The 25,126-nt window shown below is 40.7% G+C and overlaps 1 protein-coding gene across 1 annotated transcript in view; it reads left to right on the top strand.

The window, feature by feature from the left end:
- The first annotated feature begins 742 nt into the window (after positions 1-742).
- The window catches only part of LOC138950422 (uncharacterized), a 52,986-nt gene continuing 28,602 nt past the window's right edge, over positions 743-25,126 (top strand). The window contains exons 1-10 of the mRNA XM_070322160.1: positions 743-856; positions 2,369-3,243; positions 12,305-12,528; positions 12,645-12,727; positions 13,943-14,031; positions 15,113-15,132; positions 16,673-16,692; positions 19,240-19,485; positions 21,236-21,295; positions 22,521-22,598. Of these exons, the coding sequence (XP_070178261.1) occupies positions 832-856; positions 2,369-3,243; positions 12,305-12,528; positions 12,645-12,727; positions 13,943-14,031; positions 15,113-15,132; positions 16,673-16,692; positions 19,240-19,485; positions 21,236-21,295; positions 22,521-22,598 (1,720 nt within the window). The 5' untranslated portion in view covers positions 743-831. The remainder of the gene's footprint in view (positions 857-2,368; positions 3,244-12,304; positions 12,529-12,644; positions 12,728-13,942; positions 14,032-15,112; positions 15,133-16,672; positions 16,693-19,239; positions 19,486-21,235; positions 21,296-22,520; positions 22,599-25,126) is intronic.

Raw genomic sequence — 25,126 nt, 5'->3', positions numbered from 1 at the left:
TGGTTTGATGAATTTACTGTAACATATATAGCCCTGTGCATCTTCAACAAGATGGTTGCCTCTACTGGAGACCATTTGTTTGTTTTGATTTGTAATTGATCTATTTTACTAAATTTGTCTGGCAGTCAAGGGGATCCTTCTGGTTGTATCCTCGACATATCCGCACAGCAACATTCTGAAAGAAAAAAAAGCATTATTCTATTCTGCCTATTCCTGTGTTGAGTGAACATTGCATACAGAAATAATGTTGCGGATTGACACTAACATCAATATTGGAATTAAATGTGAAACAATTCCCACTTTCTGACGAAAGCAACACAGGTGTCTATTTTGGGTTTGGGTTGCTTTCGAAGCACGCAAAAGCCTGGCCAGTGCTGATGCGGTCGACATAATGTTTAACGAGGAAAATGTATCTTGAACGTTGCTAATTTCCAACATACTGAAAATCAACACATTTTAAGTGTTTGATGACATTCAGACAAGTCTAGAAAAGCCACGTAAATTTGTTCCGTCACAGCGGGATTGCGTTAGTGTCAAGCATTCATATAATTGAATTTCCTCAATGTTGTCAAATGGGAAACTTTGCAGGGAATAACTGACATGAAGCCACGTATGACCTTAGACAATATAATGCACTTTTGTTTCACTTACATTTGCAGTTTAAATTGCCCTAACATAGATATGATTTGTATGAGCGTTTGTGTGTGTGTTTTGTGTTGAATTTCTATGTATGTTTCAAATCAAGATCAAGATGATGGTGCTGCCCCAGTTACAGAATGTGGTGGTCGGATTTTTCGGACCCCTGTCTTCCACAGTTTACACAATGAAAGTATGCCAGTGGAGGAAGAAAGCAACGGTAAACCCTTGTTTCAGATAACGTACACTTCAACTGAATATAACTTTTTGTTCTGATATGCGGATACAAACAGACCCTTTTTTTACTGGACATAAATAATAACAGTAGACATTGGATCATTTGACAAATAAAACGATAACATAGTGTACCCACATATAGTATATATAACATATAGTACCCACATATAGTATATATAACATATAGTACCCACATATAGTGTATATATATATATAACATATAGTACCCACATCGCAGTCAGCCATCAAAAAACACATTCACTCCACACACCTCATTACCAACTTACCAACCTCCAGTACAAATTCATCCAATCTTCCTCCACAATACAGACCCACACAAAGTCGGCAACAAGTACTCACTATATATTCATTATAAGTTGCCAACCCAGTAAACATGAGGAATCACAAGTCAAAACAAAACACACACTAATAAACTTTCTTCACACATGCATCTTCCCTTGACACCCCCCTCCCCCTGACACCCCCCCCCCTCTGCACACACACGTTTGTACAGTTCTGCAAACTGTAGAGACCAAATGTTATCATGTCTAACGAGGAACTGGTAAACGCCCACCCCTTAATTCAAGGCAAAATAAATGATGAGTGGGGGTGGGCACTTACAAGGTATTTTATGATATATGTATATAAACTTGGCCAACAAATTATTGCAACAACATTCGCACGCTAACAAAAGCAGTAAAACGCAATTCATTTTAGTTCAACTTTATATGCTGGAAAAGGTAATTATGTCCACCGTTTATATCGTTTGTCCGATCGGTGGTAATTTGTATAGGCATCCCGTTTGAGCCTGTCAAACAAGGTCACCCCTAAAATTGACCTGACAAAAACCATAGCCCCGTGTTTTAAAATCTGCGAAAAATCAGAATGTGCACTTACCAAACACGTCTGACTACCGTTAGAAAGGCCATTCAATTTCCAGTTCACAGCAATTTGTTTGATGCACCTTACTTCTCTAGTCTTTGTGTAACCTTTTGACAAAGGCGGTAGGGGTCAACCGTTCCAGAGGCCAAAAAAGGCACGTTTTGCGGCCATTTTTGAGGGGGTCCTCCACTCAAAGAGCCATATCTGCTCAAGTTCTCAATGAATTGCTTTAGAAATTTCAGAAGTTATGACTAATAGGCTGACCAAAATCTGTGTTGATTTTGGTGTACGTGTATACTAAGCGTGTCTTATTACGCAACGTGGATTGCGTTTTACCGCTTTTGTTAGCGTGCGAAAGTTGTTGCAATAATGTTTTGGCCAAGTTTAGTTACATAGTTATAAAGCTTTTTATAAGACTTTTGTTAATGACACATGTGGCATTCTGTTAAATAATATGTATTTAAAAACGCAGAATGAAGTAACCCAGGGCTGTGAATGTTTACATGTGTCCCAGAAATGTTAAAGCATCTCAAGTACCCTAATCAGGAAGGTGTCTAAGTGGTATATTATTACCTGATATTTTCACAGAAAGCCTTTGTATGTATATTTACAGGGAACCACATTTGCCTTCCAAAAAGCTGTTTACGTGAAAAAGAATCAGAAATTGTTGAGGCGCTGGCCAAGTGGGTAAATCGTATGCAGTTAGACGGAAACCAAGAGAAGGAACTAAAGTGGTCTGTTTTAATCTCTCCGCATCTTTATGCTGACCTGAACTTGGCAGTGGATGAAAATGTCATTGTCTATGATTCCCTTCAGGTATTCTTTACTGGAGAAAATCTTCCCGTGTTAATGTTAATGCTGTACGATTATGCCAAGTCATCTGAAACAACCGCAACTGTGGAAAGGAAGCCATATTCACCCGAAACAACCCACATTGGGGAAGGAAAGTCAGAGTCATCTGAAACAACCAAAAGTGTGGAAGGGAAACCAGATTCACCCGAAACAACCCACATTGGGGAAGCGAAGTCAGAGTCATCTGACATAACCACAACAGGAGAAGGCAAGCCAGTAACATCCCCGGATGGAAAGGCTAAGTCATCAGAAACAAACAAAAATGTGGCAGCAAGACCAGAGTCATCTGAAATAACCAAAAGTGCGCAAAGCAAAGTGGAGGGATCAGCGAGAAAGTTTGCTTTGCAGCTTGCTCAAGACCTTACTGTGGAACTGCACAAGTTTTGCTGTGTTGACTTGTTGTTGTTGCCGTGTGTAATGACATGTAAAGCGTTCATTGACGATCTTCTTCACAACGAAACCAGTGCAGCGGGTACTGCATTACAACGGCAGATTGAACAAGAGCAAAGAAAGGCACAGTGGTGTTACAGTGGTCCATTGCAACTCAACGAAAGCGGATACAGAGAAGTGAAGGAAGCCAGTACTCTGGTCGCCAGTGTCTCAAATGTGCCCTACATCTTAAGTGCAAAGAACGAGGTAATCCTTGTCTCTGTCCATCTCTGTCTCTGTTCATCTCTTTCTTTCTCTCTCTCTCTCTCTCTCTCTCTCTCTCTCTCTCTCTCTCTCTCTCTCTCTCTCTCTCTCTCACTCTCTCCCTCTCTCTCTCTCTCTCTCTCTCTCTCTCTCTCTCTCTCTCTCTCTCTCTCTCTCTCTCTCTCTCTCTCTCTCTCTCTCTCTCTCTCTCTCTCTCTCTCTCTCTCTCTCTCTCTCGCTATGCTTTACCTTGATATAATATAGATCGGAAGATACTGCTAAACCTAAATCTGTATTCTGTTGATATAAGATTCAGCTATACGTTCATCTAGAAATGAGGCTTCCTAATTCTCACAAGTCTGAAATTATTAATTTCTTTAAAATAATGGAGGTAGACTAACATTGCATGTGTTTCTGATTCATAATATGACACATATAAGACATTATAAGATGTTTGGTGGGTTGTTGCATGACAGACCAGCTTTTTTGTCGGTCGGGAGGGGGAGCATATCGCCTTGTGTTACATTTAGTCAAGTTTTGACTAAATGTTTTACCATAGAGGGGGAATCGAGACGAGGGTCGTGGTGTGTGTGTGTGTGTGTGTGTGTGTGTGTGTGTGTGTGTGTGTGTGTGTGTACCCATGTTTCCACAGGTTTGGTTGCCTAAATCACCATAAGGCAACCATCCACACGTGGATGGCAACCTAAACTCTGGATGGCAACCTAATTGTGTGGATGCTCGCTTCATTTAACACCGTTAAATTGACTTTTTTGACGGAAAGAATGTCATAACAATGTTCAAAATGACATTCTTTCCGTCCTCTATAGGCGACGAAATAGGTCAAATTTTGTGCATTTTTTAGTGCAAAATTCTTCGATGCCGGAGCGAGTACTGCACCCAGTGCTGTTGTAGTGCAAGTGCACTAGAAAGGCACTACACCCAGTGCCGCCTCTTAGGTAACCATCCACACTTTAGGTATGTGTGTGTAGAGCGATTCAGAAAACTGCTGGACCGATCTTAATGAAACTTTACATGAAAGTTCCTGGGAAAGATATCCCCAACCATTTTTTTTCTTTTTTCCGATAAATGTCTTTGATGACGTCATATCTGGCTTTTTGTAAAAGTTGAGGAGGCACTGTCACACCCTCATTTTTTGAGGAAATTGATTGAAACTTTGACCAAGTAATCTTCGACGAAGGCCGGAATTTGGTATTGCATTTCAGTATGAAGGCTTAGAAATTAATTAATGAGTTTGGTCATTAAAAATCTTAAAATTGTAATTAACATTATTTTTTGTATAAAACGATCCAAAAATAATTTCATCTGATTCTTCGTCATTTTCTGATTCCAAAAACATATATGTATAATAATAATAATAATAAAGATAGCTTATATAGCGCTGCTTCACAAATTTAACTATGCTCTTAGCGCTGTACATCGAGATATAACATTTTCAATAATATAAATACAAAGATGATATTATAATAATACACATTTACAAATATCACTCACGTGCATACATCCTCGTGCACACCACGCGCATACACACTCCCACTCATTAACAAGTGCTTCCATCCCCCTGCCACTGAGATGTTCATATTCCCCCTTGACAAGCTCACACCATGTCCGTCTCCTCTCTGGACTGTACATACACTCAGCAAGAAAAAGAAAGACTAAATGCAAATTTCATACACAACCCTATAGCTCAATCAAAGCTGAAGCAACAAAAAAGACACAACAAATCTAACTTCACCTCTAACAGTCTATAAAGATGGCAAGGACAATTTACAAAGATTCGCGAAAAAGGTGGGTTTTAAGGGAACTGCGGAAAGAGTCCTTAGAAGCAGAATGGCGAACGGAGGAAGGGAGAGAATTCCAGACAATGGCAGCCGCAGAAGCAAACGAGCGATTTCCAAAAGAAGGCAAGCTTCGCTCGAGAGTTTCCAGTTTGCGACTGTCAGCGCGTGAGCGGAGGTTGTAGTCAGAGGGATTGTCATATGTGACGAGCAGTTCCTTGAGGTATTTAGGGCCATCTTCAAATTTGGCAGAGAAACAGATACAAGCAAGCTTGTATCTGATACGAGCGGACACGGGAAGCCAATGAAGGGAACGAAGAAGTGGTGTGACATGATCAAACTTCTTAGAACGATATATCAATTTGGCGGCAGAGTTTTGTACCTTTTGGAGTGACTCGACAAGTTTTTGATCACAGCCATAGAACAGGCTGTTGCAATAGTCTATTCTGGATAGAACTAGAGAACAGGCTAGAGTTTGAGCGGCTTGGGGGGGTAAGATAGTGGCGGATAGAACTGATTTTCCTTACGTTACTGTACGCAATTGTGCGGATGTTTTGGACGTGCTGGGAAAGGTTGAGGAAGTGGTCGAAGGTAACGCCAAGATTAGTCACAGAAGAGACAAAGTTGACGTCGCTATCACCGACATGAATGCTAGAAGGCAAAGAATTTTCAGGGAAAGATCTGTACTGGGACCTGACAAGCATGGATTCAGTTTTCGAGTCGTTTAGCTGTAGTTTGTTAGCCGTCATCCACGCCTTTACAGCAACAACACAGTCTTCCATTTCACTCACAGTGGTATCAATTTGATCAATCTCACTGTCTTTGTACAACTGGTTGTCGTCTGCAAAGGCGTGGTGATCGATAGGATACTGTTTGACGAGGTTAAAGAGGGGGTTCATGTACAAAACAAAAAGAACTGGACCCAACACGGATCCCTGAGGAACACCGAACTGAAGGACTGTGGATTCTGAACTGATGCCGTTTACCACGACTGTTTGAATCCTATCCGAGAGATAGGACTCAAACCAGGACAGTGCAGAACCTGTGATGCCAAAAGTTGCCTCAAGGCGGGCTGTCATAATTGAGTGGTCAATGGTGTCGAACGCAGCGGACAAATCGAGAAGCGTGAGAACAGACACTTTACCGTTATTGAGAGCCATCAGAAGGTCGTTCACAATTTTCAACAAAGCAGTTTCAGTGCTGTGGGCAGGTCTATAAGCCGATTGGAGGCTGCTGAGAAGATTGTTTGATGAGAGGTGGGCATTAAGTTGCAGCAAGACCAGTCTTTCCAAGATCTTTGAAAGAAACGACAAGTTCGAAACTGGTCTGTAGTTCTTTAAATCATTGCGGTCGAGGGATGATTTCTTTATCAGGGGTTTGACAAGAGCTTGTTTCATGACAGACGGGAAAGTGCCAGAGAGAATTGAACTATTCATGATGGAGGTAATGTGAGGTAACACTGTGTCCAAACATTCAATCAGCAAATGTGATGGAAAAACATCAAGATCACAGGTTTTTGTACCAGACTTCAAAATCACTTTCTTCACATCGGACTCAGTCACAGGTTCAAACTGACAGAGAGGTTTGCCGTGAAAACAGCATCCAGCATTGTTGGGAGGGGGGTGTTTTGTCAAGATTGTCTCGAATGGTCTTTATTTTGTTCATGAAGTAGTTCAAGAATCTCTGTGGCAGTTCAATTGACGGAAAGATGGTGGGAAGTGGGGATGGGCTTTTGTTTCCAAGTAAGTTGTTAGTGATGCTGAATAGCTGTTTAGATGACAAACACTCTCTAATTTGTTCCGAGAAGTAGTTGGTTTTTGCAACATGAACAAGCTTAGTGACAGCTCTTTTGGCGGAGTTGAAGATCTGTTTATGAATAGTTAGTCCAGTCTTCTCGCACACTTTCTCAGCACGTCTCCTGTTCTGCTTGGCTGCTTTGACGTCCTCGCTGACAGAATTGAACCACGGAGCGCTCCTTTTCCTGGAAATAGTCCGTTGCATTGCAGGAGCGTGGGCATCCAACGTCGTCTGCAGGCAGGAGTTGAAATCGTCTGCCGTCAGGGACGGGCAGCTGGACAAGCTGGCTTGCAGATCGTCGTTTAGAGCAGATCGGTCGATGGCACGGATATTCCGGACTGTCACCACGGCAGGTGGAAGAAGGGGGACGGTGATGTTGAGTTGTGCCATGACACAGGAGTGATCGGAGGCAATAGCACTGGAAACAACGGTACTCAGTACTAACTGATCACTCTCTCTGTGCACCAGCCAATCCAAGATATGCCCTTTGACGTGGGTCGGTTCAGTGACGGATTGGGTAAGGGAAAAAGTGAACAGCAATGGAAGTATTTGACGAGTGAGGGGATTTTGGGGTTTATCGTAGTGGACGTTGAAATCACCCAGGAACAAGGGTGATCCGTGGATGATGTTTGTGTACTCAAAGAGATCAAGTAGCTGTTTCACAAACATAGCATCGGTGAGTTTATTTGCCTTACTTGGGGGCGGCCGGTAGATGCAAAAGAAGTGTATTGTCTTCTGGGGCAAGGTCAACGAGATCTGGGCTAGTTCAAAGGAATGGTGGTCAAACGGGAAGGAGGTTGTAAAAGAAATGTAGGGCTTGAAGTTGTCCTTGAACAGCACCGCGACACCCCCTCCCCTTCCAGGACGAGGGAACGACTGCATACTGTAGCTGGGTGGTGTTAGGTCACGGCACTTAGCGCCGTCTCCCCTGGACTTCAGCCACGTCTCAGTCAAAAACATCAAGTCAATATCATGGTCAAGTATGAATTCGTGTATTTCAGTTCTTCTTTCAGCCTTGTTGCTTACGGATCGCGCGTTGAACAGAGCGAGCGACAGTCCAGCATTTTTCGTGACCCTTGACCCCTCAACTGTAACTGTTGTGATGGCAGGATAGGTCAAGTTCGCAAAGTTGACGGCCGCGGTCGATCGAGTTTCTCTTTCATTATCTTCTCGCACCGTAGAAACCACAGAAATGTTATATTTGGATCAAAAACAAGCTCTGAAAATTAAACATATGAACATTTTCATTAAAAAATTAAATTTCCGAAATCGATTTAAAAACAATTTAATCTGATTCCTGGTCGGTTCCTGATTCCAAAAACATATAGATATGATATATTTAAATTAAAAACAAGCTCAGAAAGTTAAAAAGAACAGAGATACAGAAAAGCGTGCTATAATGCTCAGCGTAACCACTACCGCGCTATTCTGGCTAGTCAATTTCACTGCCTTTGCCACGAGCGGTGGACTGACGATGCTACGAGTATACGGTCTTGGTGAAACAAATGCAGTACGTTCAGTGTCATTCTGCGAGTACGACAGCTTGACTAAATGTTGTATTTTCGCCTTACGCGACTTGTTTCATATGTATAGCCTTTGCCATTAAAAACGCGACAAACGATCGACGGAGGTTTTTATGTTACTGGTTATAGCAAGCACCTGTGGTTTAGACTTCGTCAAAAACAAAAACAAAACTGCACGGAAAACTCATGCAAGAAAACACATAAAACACGTCGCGTTTCATTGAGTACAAAATTGAAACGAAACAGCTGGAGTTATGAATGGGTTATAGTGTCGAGAACTGCACGTGTTTTCCATTATCGGTACTTACAGCTTCAAATCAACACAAGTTGTGGCCGAAGCAACCGACAGTGGTATTGACAGTAATAAAGGTCACGGGTTTTTAGTGAATGAAACGTTTTACTGAATTAAACGCCACGTGTTATACGCGTCTTCTGACATGAGTTTTCCGTGCACTGTTTTGTTTTTGACAATGTCTAAACCACAGGTGCTTGCTATAACAAGTAACATAAAAATCGCCGTAGATCGTTTGTCGCGTTTTTAATGGCAAAGGCTATATTAACAAGGCCAAATGTTGGGAAGCGCTACCGTTGCTGAACTTTGGTTTAGTTTTGTGTGTTGCATATAGTTGACTTATTTGTACTTTGCGGGAAAGTACCGATATTATATTTTGTAAACACAATATTCATGTTTGGACGAGAATGCAGTCGAACTTTCTAGTCCTGTCAAAACAATTTGTTTACCACGTTGTTTTGAGTCGTGGGTTCGTGGCGTTCGCTCGGATTAAGTGCGTCGGCGCTTTTGATGTACGTCACAGAGAATGTCACTATTCTAGTCCATGGACAGTTCATCTAATTTTAGTTGTATCATGTTCGGTCAGGAATATTCTCGAGATTGAGTATTTGCTATATAGGCCAGCGCGATTTGTATGTTTAAAGCTTCTACTTTGAGTTCTGCTACGATGTGCAGTTGTATGTATGGAATGCTAAATAAATCCTCGAACTCAATTTGACGAGTTTTTGTCTGCTGCTGTGAAGACGGGCCACGTAGAATAAAAGAACACAACTATACGACATTTGAGAACTTCGTCTATCGTGTAACACCAACAAACCACCAAATATCGTTTTTGTCATCATTTTGGTAGTGAGAAAATAAGTGCAAACTCAACACAGGGAACCATGCTTTAAAACACGAGTTCCGTTTTGATAATACATGTTTGGGGGCCCCAGCACGTGGTTGCGATCAAAGCTGGCGTGTGCAGGGGCTCACATCCACAAGAGGTGGCATAGGACAAAATGTTCTGAACAATGCAAAAGTAATAGGACATTTGTGACCCTCCACCACGGAATGAGTCGCATGTCACCTTTGCATGATTTTTATATTTTTACATTTTCCTAAAGAGTTTTGTATGCTCTATCCAGTGGTGAAAACCGTTTTAGAAAAGAGCAAAAACTGTTTGAGTTATAAGCATGTGACTAAGGTGACCCTCACACTGTTACCAGACACTCCCCGGACTTACATTAAGCCTAGCGCAAAACCGCGCGAGGTGACATGCGACTCATTTCGTGGTGGAGGGTCACATTTGTCCTGGACAAAAATAAATCAATAGGACTTTTTTTTTCGCAACAAAACGTAAATTTAATTAAACTTGACTAGTTTCTTGTCCGATTTTCGGAAGTTTGAACAGCCAACGGAAAAAGAATGTGGCTTGCTTGTTTGCTGATATTTCGTGCATAACATCAGTTTCTGTTTTGGGTCGTGCGACACCCACGGGAATGAAGTCGACAAACTTGAAACAAAACCACGCGCGGGGGTGGGGGAGGGGGTAATGTCTTTCTTCGGCGACGAAGTTTCACTTTCTAGAGCGACGGTTTCATCTGGCTCTGACTGCTCAGAGGCCGGAGGGAGCTCAGTGTCAGTGGTACTAGCCGCTGATGAGTTCAGAGATTTTAATTACAAACGCTTCTGGCCGTTTTCTGGCACCAATTTTCGTTTCGTCGGCATGTTGCTTTTTCGGAGAGAAAAAAGCGAAGGGAGGCAACTATCAACCGGCTGGAGCATTCAGAGTTGCGACCCTTGGAAGCTCTTCTCTAAAAAAAAAAAAAGCACATAAAGTCTCCCCAAGTTTCGTCTGCTTAGAGAGGCACATCGCTTCGCAAAGCATCGATAAATAAGCAAATCAAACTATTGTAAGTTGGAAAGTACTGACAATGTCCGGATCGAATGAAAACATAATCGGACAATGACCACTTTGTGACAAAACCAATAGGACATTGCATGAAACATGTATAGGACATTTGGAAGAAAATATCCGTGTATGTCCGATGTCCGACGTGGATGTGAGCCTCCGCGTGTGAAAGCAACTTTCTGTGTTTTGAGTTCATAAAATGTTGGGATAAGTATGTCAGGTTTGAGGATGCACAGTTCTGCAGGTTCCCCTCAGTCTTCCACCCCCTCGGTTTTCAGTTGTAAATATTCAGCTTAGTTTACCGAATGTGTTCCAATCTACGTTGGGTCAAAGGTCACAGAAGATTTGCATCGTGCAGCATGGCACGTTGGGTCAAAGGTCACAGAAGATTTGCGTCGTGCAGTTAAGGAAAGAATTGCGATCTTGTTTTCGACTCATTGCCTCTTTTTTATTAGACCTGTCGTTCTGCTTGCTCGGCTTTGTTAGATGTTTGCATTTCTTGTTGCTATGTTCTTTGCTTTTATTATTATTTCGTGTGTGTGCTTCGTTTATCGATACAACGTCTTGTGCACGAGTCAAAATGTGTGTGTCAGGGGTCAATTGGTTTGACTTGAACTTGACGTTCGTGTTTCTCCGAACGTTTATGTATCGAAACACAGATAAACGCACTCCATGACTGTGTAAGAAGACACAACATATCGCTAAAACTCGTGAAAATGATGACAATATAAGACGTGTGATGGGTTGTTGACAGACAAGCTTTTTTGTCGGTCTTTCGTTTCATATTTATTGACCAAGGCCGAAGGCCGCGGTCAATGAATATGAAACAAAAGTCGATATTCCCCCCGAGGACCGACACAAAACTGGTCTGACAACAAACCACCAAACATCGTTTTTGTCATCATTTTGGTAGTGAGAAAATAAGTGCAAACTCAACACAGGGAGCCATGCTTTGAAACACGAGAAGATTTGCGTCGTGCAGGAAAGGAAAGAATCGCGATCTTGTTTCCGACTCATTGCCTCTTTGGTTTTCATTAGACCTGTCATTCTGCTTGCTCGGCTTTGTTAGATGTTTGCATTTCTTGTTGCTATGTTCTTTGCTTTTATTAGTATTTCTTATTTGCGCTTCGTTTATCGATACAACGTCTTGCGCACGGGTCAAAATGTGTGTGTCAGGGGTCAATTGGTTTGACGTTCGTGTTTGTCTGAACGTCTGTGTATCGAAACACAGATACACGCACTCCATGACTTTGAAAGAAGATAAAACATATGGAAAGGTTTCATTTGTTTGTGATGAATGTATAACCTTTCATAAAGTAGTTTTGTATTTTGTTTACTTTTGCCAGTTTGCCAGTTCGGTTTTGGAACTTTGCAAAGCAGTGTCGTCTGTCTAGGTCTGGGGAAACGCCAATGAAAAGAGCCGAAGAATCTCCGAGCATTTCTATTGAGTTTGCTTTTGATTATCCATGTATAACCTGCTTCTGCAACTATGGGAACCGGGGATTTATTGCATGGGGAACATGAGATTTATTTCCCAGCTGGTTGTGAATGAAAACTCGTAAAAATGATGACAATTGAACATGTGTTATGCTGTTTGTCATTGTACATGGTTGACTAAAAAGTATGTCCGTGTTGATATATATTTGTTGTTTCTGAAATACCCTAATTAGGCCATGGAATATTAAACTAAAAACTTGTCAGATAATTAAACCTGACTGAAGACGTCTATTACCCGTTCGTAATCTTGATTTAACGTTTTCAGATCTGGTTGCTGAAGTTGAATCCCAAATGGCGTCGAGCTCTTTCCCTGCTAACAGAAGTTCTGGGCAGCACTGAGGATGCTACTTACACGCTGACCTGTAGTGCGGACAAGTACAGAACCGTTGAAATGACTGTACTTGAAACAGCAAGGCGATGGGCCTTTTCACATGATGTTATCCTTCGTGCACCAACTCACTCTGGCCTCGTCTTTGAGAAAACAAAAAAGTAAGTTAGGTTGTCAGATGTATGAATAATCATGACTGCTCTTCTTTTTAAATAACCAGTGATTTATGCCATGGATATACATGCTTGATATTGACCTTTCCTTTGTGTCTGATCAGAGACCTGCTTCACTTGACTGGCAAGAGAGAGCATACCCGTTACAGGATGGAAATCAAGACTATGGATGATTCTGCTGATCCAGGTAAACTTGCTACCTCAACACACACACACACACACACACACACACACACACACACACACACACACACACACACACACACACACACACACACACACACATACGCATACACACACACACACACACACACACACACACACACACACACACACACACACACACACATTTGTAAATGTCCTAAAGTTATTAGGACATTTGTGAAATCCCTGAGTGAAACAGGAAATTTATAAATTTACTAAAAATTTCAGGGATTTTGCAAATGTCCTGGTTTTGTGCGTGTGCCTTTTGCATTGAGATCTTCTTATGTAACATTAAAAAAAACTGTTTACGTTGACTACCAGGAAAACATCCATTTTTAAGTTAAGAAGAAATTGACACCAGATGAACTGATTGCATGAACACTTCCTTTCCTGGTTAGATCATGTCTACCAATCTATTTAACCTTAGCCGGCGGTCGTGGGTCCGTGTGGACCCAGAAGGGTGTTTAATTGCAAATATCTCTTTAACTAGTTGGCATTTTTAATGGGGTTATAAGAATGCCTCAGGCACATAAAAAGCTCTTATGTCCTAAAAGATCATTCAATTTCAGCGAGAAGTAATTAAAAAAAAAGGTCAAATATAGACTACACACGGAAGACATCGTGGGGGTGTGCGGATCCATGTTTCTCAAAGAAGGAACTTTCATAAAAAAAACTAGGGAGAGAAGTCACAAACCTTCAGGTATTGGCTCTAACCATAACTGTCCACGATCTGTTTAATTTTGGAGTTAATAAGCAAGTCGCATGGAGCGAAATTGATACATAACAATGTGCACGGGTCCACACGGCCCCACGACGTCTACAGAAGGGTATGCACGTTTTTCCTTTTTTAAGAAGCTTTAGTCCGCACTGTAATGATTAAATTAATAATTAAGTTTAATGACTTCTCGCGGAAATTTAATCACGGCGTCTACGGAATGGGATGCACGTTTTTGCTTCTTTGGAAAGCATGGGTCTACGGAAGGGTTTGCATATTTTTCCTTCTTTGAGAAGCATGGGTCCGCACGGCCCCACGATTTCTTCGGTGTGTAGTCGATAACCCGGTCGGGCGAGGGTTAAGAGACTGTCAGAAAGCTCGAACATATTACTCCAGCAGAATATTTGACACGTTTTGCAGTTTCTGTCTAGGATAGTATCAATCAATGTGTGTTATATTTGATATTTCTGTCTGTGTGTGTAGCACTGGAGTGTGGACGTTACAGAGGAAAAAGTGAAGCCGCACATCTACAGAAAAGAGCAAAACTACTAACCAGTCAAGGTGATCGACATGTCAGTATGATTTGGTTCGCTACCTTTTGATTTACCAAGGGATGTAATTTTGGCTCTTTGTTTGTAGAAGTGCTGTGCCGAATAATTAGATAATAAAAACCTACATCGGTCATGGCTGATGAAATAGCATGGGTTTTGGTAGAACATGAGATGAATGTGTAGTACTTGAACTGTTCAAATAAAAAGAAAGAAAACACACCAGTAACCAGGTTAGGTACGTTTATATCTATAGTCAATATAATCTTCTTATAGTATAATATTAATTACTTGAAGTGTTTCAGATTTGTTTTCAGATGTATGTGTGTGAACAGTATTGCAAAACAAGCTTATGAAGATCAATTGAAACGACGTAATGTTGTCAAAGAAAACTGTGCGAACAATTATTGCCACAACGTGCATAGCCTAACTAGAAAAATGGTGTCCGTGTAATTTCAGTTGAAATGAAATCAGTGGATTAGTAAGGACACGACTGTTGTCCACGCAATCCAGTGTGCAGGGTCACAACGAAAGTCTGAAGCTATTTAACAGCACAGTCACACCAATGCAGGAAATAAAATAAAATAGTTATGCAGCTTGATTCTGTCGCTCCATTCTATCCCCAGGGATAGCATCACGAGTTCTGTTCAGGGAATTCCCAAAAGATAATAAGAATACCAAATAATTTGCACAGTTTATATCGTATTTCGTCAATGGGTTGATGTCCGCTCGCTTATTTGTGTGTGTGTGTGTGTGTGTGTGTGTGTGTGTGTGTGTGTGTGTGTGTGTGTGTGTGTGTGTGTGTGTGTGTGCGTGTGTGTGTGTGTGTGCGTGCGTGCGTGCGTGTGTGTGTGTGTGTGTGTGTGTGTGTGTGTGTGTGTGTGTGTGTGTGTGTGTGTGTGTGTGTGTTGACAGCTTAGGGCTCAAATCTAAAACATTGATGTTTATCTGGAACTGAAATAACCTCCCATTGGGAAATTGCCCATATCAAAGGTATAATGCAAATTGCATTCATTGATTACCTAAAATAAAAACATAATAGTTTTTGATTAAGTATTTTGTGTCTATGGCATCTATGTCTTGACTGTTGTCGATCTTTGTGCAGGTGAGGCGTGTCTTCATCGGGTGAGTTAAACGGGATCTCTGTCTCTAAATCAAGCTGACTTTGAGTTGTGCTGTTCCACGAGTCAAATGTATTTGACTACGTCTTCAGTACTGGTCATAAGACTGGTTGGTCCGGTGTCAGAATAATGTGACTGGGTGAGACATGAAGCCTGTGCTGCGACTTCTGTCTTGTGTGTGGCGCACGTTGAATGTCAAATCAGCACCGCCCTGATATCACCCTTCGTGGTGGACTGGGCGTTAAGCAAACAAACAAACTGGTCATAAGTGAGGATTATGCCAAATAATAGTTTACAATTATGCATGTGTACCAGCATGTGTTGATGTCATTTGCCTGCCAATTGAATAATTTGTATAGAAACAGATCATTACATCAAACAGTTGTTTTCTCAGCAAAAGCATCATCCATGAATGACGGGATTAATTTCCGACTTCTAGTGCCTATAGGACGCAGGGACGCACAGTTTGGAATGTCCTGCACACAATAAGGATGTCAACGTTGGACCATAGTTTGCCTGAATGGTGCTGGTTAATTCTGTTTACCAAAAACGAAATCATGTTGGGTACGAACTACACAAATGATCATTGTGAATTTATACCGTGAACAAAAATGTCATACAGATATGACTTCTTGTAGTTGTATCATGTTTTATAAACGACCATCAATCTTGACCAGTACTGGAGAAGTAGTCATTTTGATTTTCATCTCGTTCTATGTTCTCTCTCTAGCCAATTTATTTCATTAATCTAAACACAAGTTCTTAATAAGGCATTATATTGGGCACCGTATATCCTCATGGAATGATAATCAGTCAGTCTCTCTATGTATCTCTCTTTCCTTGTCTCTCTTCCTTGTCTGTCTCATTTTCTTTCTTTGTCTCACTCTTGTTTTTCTCTCTCTTGTCTTTCTATCTCTTTCTCTAACTCACTCTTTCTCTGTGTCTCTCTTTCTGTGTCTCTCTTGCTCTCATTCGTTCACTCTCTCTCTCTCTCTCTTGAGAGACACATCTCCATCATCATCATCATCATCTTCATCATCATCATCATCATTATTATCATCATCGTCATCTTTATCATCACGAGTTTAAGTTTTACGACCTCCTTTTGTTCTTAACTTTTTTATTTTTTATTTTAATTGTTTTAAATTGTATCATTGTGTGTCTATGCGTCCCAATGACAGATTGTAAGAAAAGGCGCAGCCTTAAATCTTAATCCTTGTTAAATAAAGTTCAATTCAATTCAATTCAATTCTCTCTCTCTCTCCCTCTCTCATCTATCCCTTGAAATACTTTCCCATTTACTCTGTTCTTCACATCATACTTGTTATTACTCAAAAGAAGAAGCGGAATGACGTGTGAGCGATTAACATTTAAATCAGCTTTGTCATTTAAAAAGTAACTTGTTTTACATGGTTTCATGGATTGATAATGCGTGGTTGCATTAGCCCAGAGTTCACACCTCGATCTGGTGTTTGACATCAGAAGAAAATAACCCAACCACTTTCTTTTGCTGTTAAACAATTACCTACTTTGTTTTTTTGCAGTAAGGTCCATGAGAAAGATGGTAAGTATCCAGACAGCCATGTGCGTGTAATCTTAACATTATGCCAGTGTCCCTGGGCTGACCTTTTCCTTACCGGTGATTGACCAAATATTTGTCCATTTAGGGTTTTAATGTTGGAAACCAATATGATATGCTCGTTTTGAATCCATTAACTGAATGCATATTTGCACACATCAACCCAATTGGCATGGCTTATACATCGAATCCTCAGTTAAATAATAGTTCAACCATATGATTGTGTCTTAAAACATTCAAAACACAAATGGAGCATTCTTAGCAGTGTGTCTTTTTATGTGGGAGCATCTCGTTACTCCCCCGTATCGTTACTCCCCCGGCTCGTTACTCCCCCGTATCGCTACTCCCCCGGCTCGTTACTCCCCCGGTTCGTTACTCCCCCGTGCCTTTTTATTACACTTAATCAATGCAGTTATTACTTAATTGAATTTTAAGAGAGAGAGAGAGAGAGAGAGAGAGAGAGAGAGAGAGAGAGAGAGAGAGAGAGAGAGAGAGAGAGAGAGAGAGAGAGAGAGAGAGAGATCGAGAGAGCATGTTTAAAGAACTTACAACTGTCAGATCTGCCTGTACATTCGTGTACAGTACATCTTTGAAAAAAAAGTATATATTTTAAGCAGAAGAGATACTATTTCAGAATGGTTGACTCTGTCATGCCTGTGATAGTTCTTGGTGATGTGGTCTTTCATAGGGGGATAAGCTCGTTACTCCCCCGTATCGCTACTCCCCCGGCTCGATACTCCCCCGGCTCGTTACTCCCCCGTATCGCTACTCCCCCGGCTCGTTACTCCCCCGTACACAGAAAATTACTGGATAACCCTGTGATAGTAAGTTGGCATGAAATATTGTTTTTCCGGAGACATTTTCTGGATTAACAAACAAAGAAACAAACAAAACAGCAGGACAGGGGGCGGGGGGTGGGTGGGGGGGGACAACATTTCATGACAACTTACTATCACAGGGTTATCCAGTCATTTATACGGGGGAGTAGCGATACGGAGGAGTAACGAGCCGGGGGAGTATTGAGCCGGGGGAGTAGCGATACGGGGGAGTAACGAGCTGATCCCTTTTTATGTCATGCTAACGTCTCATTATCATTGTTGACTCACCTGCGTCATCATGGCATTGAGCTGTGTTTGAACGTACCAAAGACATAACTTTAGTATTGTTGACCCTCCTCAATTTCAAGGTGTCAGTGGGGTACCAAAGTATGGAAAATTAACCTTTTTTTTAGCTAGTTCACGCAGTTCAAGAGTTAGATGACCTGAAGACAATACTCATTTCTGGTTGACTTTGGCAAAATGTCATAGTCTAAGCAGGGTCGAGTGTTGGTTAATGTCTTCATAATGTTATAATGTTCTCAAATCTGTGTTTTAAGTGGTCAAACTACACACACTATTTGGTATTGATGACCTCCAGATTTGCGGCAAATCTTGTGGACCCTCATCAAATTTGGAAGCCACAAAAGGGTCAGGTTTTGAGATGTTTTTAAATCGGGATCCTTTAAACGTTACACATTTGCTGAATTCAGTAATCGCCTCACGTCTACTTAGTCTGAATGACCTGCATATAATTTAAAGGTGACAATAAAGGTCCGTTTTGGTTAAAGAAAAAACAACAGTAAATGATTATTTTATTGACCAATCTGAGTATTCGTAAGTATAATAAGCAGAATGTGTCTGCCGTGAAAACCGTGAACGTCGAGATTATCTTGGATGGGTTTTTTGAAAGCTATATAGACAATTTAGACTGTGCGTACTTCTAGGGTTCGATGATCACCCGTTATGACTCAAGTCTGGTTGACTCTTGTCAAATTTGAAGGTTACGGCAAGGTCATGTTTTGGTAAAAAACACTGAAAATTGCATTTTTGTTAAAAACTTATTTAGATTTGAAACTGTACACACTTCTAGGGTTTGATGACCTTCCACCACGACCCAAGTCTGGTTTATTCTCTTCAAAGTTTGGGGTCACAGTGCGGGGTCGAGTTGTGGTTATGTGATATAGTATGATTAATATCTTTAAAATAATAGCTTTGAAACGTTACAACATGTTTGGGTCGAATGACCTCCCATTCGCGTCAAAAGTGGGCACGGTCTTTGTCTTTCCAAATGTATCAAGTCCGAATAGAACCAGGCTTCTAAAATGGTGTTTTTTTGTGTGTGCGTATCAGGTACATGTATTACCTCAACTGCGTATGGTCTAGGAAGAATTATTTCAAATGCTGTGATAGGTGGCGAGCTCTTTTGGCTTTTTGAGCATTTCATTTAAATAACAGGGTTTTTCTTGTTGTATTTCTCTTTTCTCACCAAAAGTAGTAGCGCTAATTAAATGTGACCTTAAATGATGCATGCAAGTGTAAGTTTTGACAGATTATTTCTCATGAGTCAAGCCTGAAAGGAACACGAATTGCCTGCCATGCCACTTTCAATGGAAACACAGACACTAACATTCGATTGTCTTGCTGCCCTTTTGCGACCGCACCTATCCCCTTCCTTCTCCTCTATATGAAATATACTGTCCTGCTTTCTTTTTAGAACTTCCGGCGGTTCCGGAAGAGGAGGAAGAGGAGGAAGAAGAGGAAGAGGAGGAAGTGGGTGCGGACGAGGCGCCCGATGAACATCTACTTAATCTGCCAGTTACGCTATCTAAAGAAAAGGTTTCATTATACTGGAAAGTTCCACCTGTTGACGAGAAGGCCGCCAATTCTAACATGGAAACTACAAATGTAGACTCCACAACAAGAGGCGGATACAACGCACAACAAGACCCCAGAAGCACAGGTACTGTTATTGTGTCCTACATTTCAGCTCTTACACAATTATTGTACACATTGCCGGTCGTCAGAAGAAACGCAATACATTCGTTTTCGCGAAGTTCTCTGATAAAAAGGTGTTTTGCTGAGGTTTCAATGGAGTGCTTTTATGTAGTGTTTACTATTGCTAAACCAGCCAAAAGCGTGACTTGTCAACAAAATATGAAAACTGAAATGAGACCATATAATATAATCGGTAATAAGCTACGATGACCCTTTATCACTCACCTAAGTAATTGTTGAGTCTTAGTACAGAGCGGTGATCATCTGTATGGATGGGTGGCAAGCCATCCGACCGTGAACAATTCGCTTAACTGATGCTATACATCAAGACTGCCAGCTTAAACACTATGCTCAATACTTAAAACAAACTTAAGCTAAAAGATGCAAGGCCATAGGAAAAAAACAGTTCTAACCTTATTTTTTTTGTTTGTTTGTTTGCTTAACGCCCAGCCGACCACGAAGGGCCATATCAGGGCGGTGCTGCTTTGACATAATTATAACGTGCGCCACACACAAGACCGGAGTCGCAGCACAGGCTTCGTGTCTCACCCAGTCACATTATTCTGACACCGGACCAACCAGTCCTAGCACTAACCCCATAATGCCAGACGCCAGGCGGAGCAGCCACTAGATTGCCAATTTTAAAGTCTTAGGTATGACCCGGCCTGGGTTCGAACCCACGACCTCCCGATCACGGGGCGGACGCCTTACCACTAGGCCAACCGTGCCGGTCACTCTAACCTTATTGATCACACTTGCAATAGCATTTAATAGCATTACATGACACAGTTTGTTTGAATGACTATTTAGCTCGCGTAAACCACACACCTGTTTTTGTGTTTATCAAACCCTTGAGCCATCGTGAACCCGCGTGATCCACTTTACTGTTTTTCACAATGTAGTAGTCAGTTTGTTATTTCAATGCGACTCGCTGTATCTGCAATAGCACGTTATTTTGTACCTCTGAATCTAAAACGCAACAAACGGCTGCGAGTCACACGAACTGAGCGGTGGAGGTTGACCCTTCAAAGAAACTGGCGACATGCAGAACATTCGTCTGCTACGAGAACCACGTTTTGCGGGGCACACTTCCGGGCTACCTTTTTTTTAAACTTTCAAAACTTCGAGTTGTACTGATCTTGCCTTGATGAAAAAAGAATTATTTTATGATTTAAGAATGTTTGTATAACAAGCTGTCCATGTATTATTTAGATTTTAAAAGCAAACGCGCCGTCCGATTGTCTGATCAGACAATCCGGCTGGCCACGCAAAAATACATTCTTTGAAAATTGCTCGCTCTTTACGTAGGGCACCTAGGATGTTCTCAAGCGGTGAGTGTTTAAACGAAAGGGTGTTTGTACTGTGTGTAAAAGCCTGACAGTGTCTGTGATGGTTTACGGGAGGCTGACTGTGCCTTTAAGAAACATAAGCTTGAAAAGGGCATCACTGCTGTCAATGCGTGGTGTCTATAGAGAAAATAATAACTCTCTGGAGTTTGTTCCGTGTTCAAGATAACTAAGAGCTTCGAGCATGCTCCGATTTTTAAGTTGCACACATTGTTTTTAGCATGAACGCTACTGTCTTGACACAAAGTGTTAAAGAAATGAGTCGGGTTTTTTTCTTTCTAAAAGACCGACCTAGACCTTGACGCCACTTAATTATTGTCTACGCCCTGCCATAGCAAGGTCAGTTGAGATTTTCTCTTCTTCTTTCAGATGAATCAGGACAGCAGAACCAGGACGAGCTTCTCGCTGCAGGAGCAAAACTAACAAAGTGTAAGTTTTGAATTGCTCTTTTAATCCGCAATATGCTTTGTTTATTGACATATACTAATATAAAGATACTAATATTAAGGACCCACATTATAACTATGGTGTCATGATATTTACTTGATTTCTTCTGTATAACTGACTGGTCAGTCTGCTGTCTTTAGGGCAAAACAATGAATGTAACCTTTATATATACTTTGACTCTGAATTGTTTTTAAAGATATTCAAGTTATCAAATAGAGAAACATATTTTGTTTTGTTGGCGTACTTAGGCATTTTTGTAAAAGGTCACACTTTTTCAGTACACGTCACTTCCACTTCCGTATTCCAACAACATCAAAAAAAGCTCCGTTTGTCCAGAGTAACGAATTTTGAAGAACAGGTAATTCTGACGAACTTGATTTCTGTCAAGTTTAACTTCAAATAGGTGTAAACTATGCCTACCAAGTGTAATAGGTAAATGCGCTGGCAGCTTTACACCTGATATGTCATGACAACTGGGTTGACAGTAAGTTTTAAGATATGTACACTGATTGATGCCAAAATTGGCTTTGCTTGTATTAAGCTAATAGTTAGCCTTTGAGTACTGTATGCTGTATTTATGTTTGGAGAAATAATCTATGATACAGACTTTTGAATATGATGACATGCCAATAATTCATATAAAAGGGGGTTAGGGAATTGGATGGGGTATCTGACCAATCAACTAAAATCACAGGACCTATCATGTAAGTGGTGTAAATCCCTGGTTTGTATTCGTTAGAAAGATGTCTTTCTGTTTTTAAATTATTATGACGTTTCTTTCGGATATTAATGAAACAAGCGAACATACATGACGTTTTTGCAGTAGATGGCAACCATGTTTAAGCATGCGGCTCTGTAGTGTGACCAGTCCTAATAGGTAACAAACCCACATTAATCAGCCAACATTCAAAATAAAGGCTTGGAAACCACTTCCATCAATTTGTGTTTGAAGCTACCTTGTATTCGAATGTTTTTTCAGACATTTGTATCGACCATTGCAGAGATAGTGTCATTTATTTCTCAATATGTCTACCGAGCTCACTTTTGTGGATACCAACGAAAGATTGACCCGAAAATACTAAACACGGAAATAACTAGACTAATTAAGTGCAGTTAGTCAGATCCAGAGGATAAGTAAAGTATCATCAAGATCTGATACTTAACTGTACCAATGTTTCACATTTGACAAGTTCCAATCTGTTTTCAGATACAGAAGCAAATTATGAACAGGTGAAAACTGTTATTGGACTGAATGCGCCTGTCTTACAAAATCAGAAATCCAAAGGTGAGTCAAACTGTTGAATTGACCGTGCTGTTGATTTTCATTGCTTCTAGGAAGTCTTGATGCGTCATAGAATATACACACATACTTTTATGAAGTGTAAAATGTCCTGCCACAGTGATATTTTATACCTTCTGGGCATTGTCTTTGCGTAACAACTTGTGGTATCTTCTTGTTATATGCAGTTAACGATATAATGGACAGGCTCTTGCATCATATCACAAGCCAGGCGAAAGATTATTTCAAAGACATCTCTATTAAAAAAAACCACCAATAGCTTCTAACAAGATGTACGACCGCTGTTTGACGAGGTGTCTGCATCTAAAACAACGTATGGAAACAATTGGGGTCATCGTGACAAAACATTACCAATTAGTGTCATTGTGACGTAACATTACGAATTCAAGAATGGCAAAGGGAAGATAACTAAGAACAAGGGTTTATCTTATAGCTTCTCTTTACAGGATATTATTCAAATAAAATAATCAAATGTGATTTTTGCGGAGACTACTTGGCGCATCTGGCCCAAATGTCAGTAGCCATTTGAACCATGCACTCTGCTCCGAACATCAATGCAAAGTCGCAAATGTCTGAGCCAATCAGAAAAGTTCACAGCTTCTTCAAGGTCATTCATGGATGCAGTGAAACTTCTTGGCATACACTTAATTTTGAAAGAGTGAATGATCAGAAACCACATTAGAGCTGAAGGATGTTAGGCAAACCATATGATCATTTGGACTTCTAGGAATTGAGCTATAGCCTCTTATTGTGGAGACTGGCATTGTCATGGAGGAGGACATATTATTGGTTCCCATGGTTTGGCACTGACCACTTTACTCTTGATTAAGTTTGTGAAGTAAGGTTCCTGCATAGTATGTAATAGTAACAGTGCTGTTAGCACACAAACTGTCGACAACAACGGGACCTTAGTGGTCGAAAAATGCAGCGAATAGTCGTTTTCGTGCTTTAAGACATTACTGTCAAAATTGGTGCATAAAACCATTTTGATCCAGACACGCGTTGTTTCTATTTTTGTGTTTGGCGATAATGTAGAAGAAAAACAAGTTCTCATATTAATGTATTGACTTCATTCATCACACTTCAATTAGGTTCAAAAGGGTTGAGCAGATCGCGTGCAACATGTACTTTGCTTTTTACATTTAGTCAAGCTTTGACTAAATGTTTTAACGTAGAGGGGGGAATCGAGACTAGGGTCGTGGTTTATGTGTGTGTGTGTGTGTGTGTGTGTGTGTGTGTGTGTGTGTCTGTCTGTCTGTCTGTCTAGTGTGTGTGTCTGTGTGTCTGTGTGTCTGTGCATGTGTGTGTGTGTGTGTGTAGAGCGATTCAGACTAAACTACTGGACCGATCTTTATGAAGTGTTACATGAGAGTTTCTGGGAATGATATCCCCGGATGTTTTTTTCCATTTTTTCGATAAATACCTTTGATGACGTCATATCCGGCTTTTTGTAAAAGTTGAGGGGGCACTGTCACACCCTCATTTGTCTATCAAATTGATTGAACATTTGACAAAGCAATCTTCGACGAAGGCCGGACTTTGGTATTGCATTTCAGCTTGGTGTCTTAAAAATTAATGAATGAGTTTGGTCATTAAAAATCAACAACTTGTAATTAAAATTATTTTTTTAATAAACGATCCAAAAATAATTTCATCTTATTTTTCGTCATTTTCTAATTCCAAAAACATATTCATATGTTATATTTGGATTACAAACAAGCTCTGAAAATTAAAAATATGAAAATTATTATCAAAATTAATTTTCCGCAATCGATTTAAAAACAATTTCATCTTATTCCTTGTCCGTGTCTGATTCCAAAAACATATAGATATGATATGTTTGGATTAAAAACAAACCCAGTAAGCTAAAAAGAATAGACATACAGAAAAGCGTGTTATCCTGCTCAGCGCAACCACTACCGCACTATTCTGCATGACTTGTCGATTTCACTGCCTTTGCCACGAGCGGTGGACTGACGAAACTACGAGTATGTGGTCTTGGTGAAAAAAGCAGTGCGTTCAGTTTCATTCTGTGAGTTCGACAGCTTGACTAAATGTTGTTATTTCGCCTTACGCGACTTGTTCTTCTTCTGGAATAAATCTTGCACATTTTTCTCGTATGTAGATATTTTAATCTTCCTTCTTAAGCTTGAAAACCTCCGCTCTTAAATGAAAACATAAACGAGGACTCACGAAGTTTGTGTAGAATTCCACGATGTAGTGTACAGTAACATAGGGATAAGTGAGATGCGCACACAGCCGGAAAAACGCAATTTTTTCACAGCACAGGTCATCTAATATAACCATATCAGATGATCTGATTTTACTTTAAGCAACCAAATATCTTTGGTTGCATTTACACATGCTTTGCTTGTTATGTCCTTTAATGGAGAGGGTAAAACTGAAGGGTGTGCACATATCACTCCATTACTGTAAACTACATCGTGGAATTCCACACAAACTTCGACTCAGGTGAGAACTCGATCGTTTATGTTTTGAATTCCACGTCTTGT

Source organism: Littorina saxatilis, linkage group LG16, assembly GCF_037325665.1.
Source record: "Littorina saxatilis isolate snail1 linkage group LG16, US_GU_Lsax_2.0, whole genome shotgun sequence".
In the NCBI taxonomy this organism is placed as follows: domain Eukaryota; kingdom Metazoa; phylum Mollusca; class Gastropoda; order Littorinimorpha; family Littorinidae; genus Littorina; species Littorina saxatilis.
This window is presented reverse-complemented; position numbering and strand designations above follow the sequence as displayed.